The sequence below is a fragment of the Montipora capricornis genome, chromosome 1 (assembly GCF_036669925.1).
Source record: "Montipora capricornis isolate CH-2021 chromosome 1, ASM3666992v2, whole genome shotgun sequence".
Lineage (NCBI taxonomy): Eukaryota > Metazoa > Cnidaria > Anthozoa > Scleractinia > Acroporidae > Montipora > Montipora capricornis.
The window spans coordinates 36,406,664-36,411,663 of NC_090883.1; the positions used below are offsets into that span (position 1 = coordinate 36,406,664).

At 41.3% G+C, this 5,000-nt stretch overlaps 3 protein-coding genes across 3 annotated transcripts in view; 1 reads left to right on the forward strand and 2 right to left on the reverse strand.

Annotated features, from left to right (window-relative positions):
- Positions 1-565, reverse strand: part of LOC138041001 (uncharacterized) — a 20,189-nt gene extending 19,624 nt beyond the window's left edge. The window contains exon 1 of the mRNA XM_068886766.1: positions 396-565. Coding sequence (XP_068742867.1) covers positions 396-544 — 149 coding nt within the window. The 5' untranslated portion in view covers positions 545-565. The remainder of the gene's footprint in view (positions 1-395) is intronic.
- The window catches only part of LOC138040985 (testis-expressed protein 10-like), a 173,694-nt gene that overhangs the window by 58,601 nt on the left and 110,093 nt on the right, over positions 1-5,000 (forward strand). The gene's annotated exons all lie outside the window — the stretch shown is intronic.
- Positions 3,542-5,000, reverse strand: part of LOC138040769 (transformer-2 protein homolog beta-like) — a 19,622-nt gene continuing 18,163 nt past the window's right edge. Inside the window, exon 9 of the transcript XR_011130696.1 lies at positions 3,542-5,000. This exon is cut by the window's right edge and continues 59 nt beyond it. The gene's annotated coding sequence lies outside the window, so the exon portion shown is untranslated.

A 5,000-nucleotide genomic window follows, 5' to 3' on the forward strand; every position in this document is an offset into this window, starting at 1 on the left:
ACTCAACCACAAAACTATTGACAGCTGACAAGAGAATGATCACGGGATTTAATTTGTGGAGTTTCGTTACGAAATCATTTGCAGCTGCAGAATCGAAAATACTCACTGCCTTTTACTGAAGAGGATTATTAGTTTAGAATTATCAACAGATCGAAGAAGGAAAGAAATTTATTAATAAACATATTGGGAAACAGCAAGATGTGCCACTTGTCACCAAAATCGTTATTAAATTCTCTTCGTGTGAATAAATGTTGTCCTTTCAGTAGCGTGTATTTATAGGCTTATGTAAACGGCACAGAAATCAAGTGAGGCCATCACATTCACGGTGGCGTAAAATACCTCGCTTGAGTTGTGCCGTTTACATTTAAATTCTCCTCATTTACATGTAAACCTACTTGATAATCCACGAAGAATTGTCCTCACGAAACCGTGTCCAGACCAGACATTTTCCAGGAGCACAAAGCACCGTAGCCAGAAGTGCCTCCACTTTATTTGTCCTCAAAAGAGAGGCCAAATCTATGGACCCTTTTGAAGCGTTCGCCATGATGGCTGCCAGATGAGGGCTTGGGACGTACTCGGGGTTTACTCGGGGTACTTGGGGTGGACCTTACCCGAGAAAGCCCGTAAGGGTTCGTAAGGGTTCGTTATCGTCGTTTCTTTCACTGCCTTTGTCGGTGATGTTCGTCTTGCTGTGACAAAACGGCACTTGGGTTTTGGGAGGATAGTTAAAAATATTCTTTTTACTTCGAATTTGCTCACCAAGAAGAAGTTCCAAAAAAAAAACAGATGGGACTTAGTTACGGTAGACCTTCACGGGTCTCCTTTGCTAAAGTTCTTTTGAACGTGCTTTGTTAAGCGCAACAGCCATAAACTATACATCAAGACAAGAGTCCATCTCCGTGATGGACTCTTGACATAAATTGAAAGGCTATGAAATACACTTTCCGGTAAATATATTTTCTTTTTCACTTTATCTAATCGAAAAAAGAGGGGAGTCCAAGAACCCTAAGCGACCAATGTCTCTCTGAGGGGAGCCCCCTTCTGTATGTTATTCACAATGCGTTAATCGTCAAAACAGTGTGAGGCTTTTTTTGATATTGCGATTGGTTTCGAAAATTTAGTTTCAAATATGCCTATCAAAATTTTACTGATAAAGGTTAAGTCGAAGGCTATTGCGGAATTTTTGTCTTAAACTGGGTTAAATGTCTTAAACAGGGTATCAAAAATCAGAATTCTGTCATAAAATGGGTAGGAAAATCAGCAATATTTGTCTTAAACAGGGTCAGGGTATGAGGGGCTGCGCCGCACCTCCCCAACCAGGGATACATCGAGTACTCCCCCCCCCCCCCCCGGGACTCGGCGTCATAAAGTGGGTTGAGTTTGTTGGTTTCCTACTCTGCATCGAGAAGTTTTCTCCGGATTTCCCTAACCACAAAAACCGACATTTGACTTGATTTGCTTTCATTGTTAATTTCATTTTGCAGTGTCCCCAATCATTGCTCCAGCGCTAGAACGCCGGACTAGACACTTGGATAAAGTTCCAGCTATCCTTTTCTCTTTCCTTGCGGAAATCCCTCACACGGTATTTTAGGTCTCTTAGATTTTAGGACTTCGGCAAAGGGTAAATTCGTTTCTCATATATAAACGGTCGCCTAAGTTGACTCGGCTCGTCGGATGACCTTCTTACCCGGGGACCACTTTTCTCTAGTAAACAGGGCCTAATTGGCTTCTCCCGCTTTTGCTGACCGAGAAAGATCCATCGAAGAGATGTTTTCAGTAATAACTCGCGTTTTGTTTAACAATTTGGAGTACTATTTTTGAATGAAAATGTAGTTTAAGTAGTATTGGTTACTATAAGATAAGAAACAAAAATTTTGCCCGTGAATGTCTACCGTAACCTTAAAAGTCGTATTCGTCTACAGTCCGTTTAGAATTCGGTAGCCCTCGGAAAAAAATAGCGCATATTCAGAGCAACCGCCCATCCACATTCTCCCTGGGTAGGGAGACAAAAACGGGTGTTGTCGGGCAGCAATTCCCAGCCGCACACGTATTGTGTTATTAGCCTATTTACTAAGTGGAAGGAAGATCCTGGCACTTTTAAGGGTTTTTAAGGTCAGAGTGGGTGGATAACCTTCTGTGCTCATTTTAGGCGCAAAAAGTTGTAATTGGTCCTTCCTCTTGAGAAAGGAAGATGAAACAGACCATGAAAACGAGAAATGGTCCATTCCTGGACTGGAGAGGACAGTAAGGGCCTGTTTACAGAGGTGGGGTAACTCGGGTAGTTGGGTAACCCGCCTAGGTGGGTTCGAAAAAAACACCTCGCGTTTACATGCAATCGGTCTCCCTCAAAGCCGTAATTTGGGTGTCACGTAGCCTGCGAAAGCATCCGTTTCTCCTTCGCTCTTCGCCGCTGGGAACCGTCCCCAGCGGCGAACAGCGAAGGAGAAACAGATGCTTTCGCAGGCTAGGTGTCACGCAACGCTCGCCTCAAATAACGGCTACGAAGGAGACTAACGTGGAGTAACAAGAGACTGCATCATTCAGAATGCTGCTTTCACGTGCTATGTGATACGAGGCCTTCTTTGGCGGACACTTGGGTAAGCAATGTCACATGCAGATACAAATTATACCTAGCACTCTCTTTGTCTCCGTTCTATAGTAATCTCATGTTTCGTTTTAAGACTTATCATTAACTGATTCATACAACATATCGATGCCCAAAAATTATATTTCTCCTATTATCACTCCGATTGGGATTTTAGTGGCTGGGACTGGGATTTCTAAGAAAACTTGCCACTGCGATTTTGCCTCCAAATTTGGACTGGGAAATGGAATTGCCACGGTGGCAATCCCATTTCCCTGTCCAAATTTGGAGCCCCTCTTCATTACCCTCAAAAAGTCACTGTGAACAAAACTGAACCCTCTGGTCAACAAAACAGTCCTCAAAATTCTAATTTATGTTGGGGTTAACGGAAAGAAAACTTGTATCGTACTTTTATTTCGTTTTTTTAGGTGTCACGAAATTAGGCCATCCCCATTTTTTTTCTCCGTTTAGCGTCGTCTGACCGACCCAAATTTTTGGCATTTTCCAAAAAAAAAAAAACGGCAACGACGTTTTAAAGCCATTTTTACGTCGCATAGGAGTTTCGGTGGTTGATCCTTTTTCTCGCGCCGTCTTCATTTTGCAACAACATCCACCAAATTTTCCGCCATATTGACTTGTTTTCCTGGCTGTTTTCCTGGCTATGATGCTGGGGTACCAGGCCTCCCGCATTGGACGGTAAACAATGAAAAAAGCAGATAGCCTTATGGTTAAAAGTATAAATGGAAATTAAGAGCGCGAAAATTAAAGCTGCACTCAATTAACGTCGCCGAAAATAATGCTCAACATAATTAGCGCGACTTCAATTAAAGCGAATTTTAACGATTCGCGTTAATTTCATGGAGAGTTAATTTCCTATAATAAGGCATACGAAAAGAGGGAACAGCTGCCAAGGCGGGAACCATCTTAGATGAATGAAATACAGGAAGTACCTAATACCTAAAAGAATTCAATTGGTTTTTATTCCACTTAAGAACGATGCAAGTCGAGGCAAGAACATCACTGACTCTAAAGAAGGGTTGGTATATTTTATATTTCTCTTCCCTTGTGTGTGCTCAATTCCATTACTCGGGCTAAGCAAAAACAGCCAAAGTCAAAAAGGGACTTTTGCTGAGTGCTGGAATATGTACATAAAGAAGTACAGTGCGGATGGATTACGTAGGAATAAAGATAGCAGTTTAAGTTTACACTCAAATGGATATATTTCCGTTGAAATATAAGCGATGTGACACGGCCAACGTTTGATTAACGTACCGCTTGTCGTTACAAGAACACCACTCAATCGGCGATACACCATGCGCACAACTGCTGCCCCTCACTGGTTGTTCTGAACTCACCTCAACAGAGCAAGAAATTGCATGGAGAGAGAACGGGGGCGATCTGGAAACATAAAAGCGTGCCAGGGCCCTCTAAATAAAGCCATATGGTATCTTTTGAGCCAAACGAATTCAGTACAGCCTATTCTTAAGTGTGCCTTACCTGTATGTATAAATTGTTCGAAATTGTGAAGGTCGTTCATCTGGCAATTTCGTACCCTATTGGATACTGGCCAAGCTTATCCGTTAAACCATATTGGCAACCAGTTATTAAAAAAAGAACGCTCTCGTTCCTTTTTGCTACTTGGACAGGACATGTTTTCGTTCCATTGGTTTTAAATCAAGTGGGCTTCTCAATAGAATATTCCCTTTTCCCTGCTAATCTAACATCCAAACTTTTCTTTCGTCTTGAATTATTCGCGAACTTCTAGAAACCTTTCGATACTAACTTTTCTTCTCCCGGAAACTTGCACTCTCCGAATCTCCAAATTACTCGCACCATCTGCAACTCTTGCATAAAAATTTCTTCATACCTTCTGGTCTCGCTTTCCTATTAATTTTTGCTTTTTTCTTTTCCCCTGCATTTCCTGCATTTTCCGCGGAATTCCTTTTTAAGAAAGTTAATGCCTCCTTCTACACACTAGTTAAAACGTCTTAACTTCGATTTTTTTGGCTTTTGTTTCTTTCGATTTCTTCAAACATTTCGGATCATTCTTTGTTTCCCGTTTATCGAATCTTCTGTCAGTCCCGAACTACGCCATTTCTTCATTTTTCTATCGTATTTTTCGTCCGTTGTGACACCTGCAAATTATAAAACGACCTCCCGATTTTCTTCATTTTTGCGTTTTAAACATCGGAATTTCTTCCTTTTTATCTTCAATTGTCTTCTTTCTTGTCCAAGATGACAATTTCTTAACCTTCGAATTTCTTCGTATTTTTCCTCTTTAATTTCTTCGCGTTCTTCGAATAAATCTTCGTTTCCCCTTTATCCAAATCTTCCCCTCGTTTCTAACTTCAGATTTTCTTCGTTTCTATCTTCAATTTCTCTTCTTTCTTGCGCTACTTGCTAAATTTCTCGACCA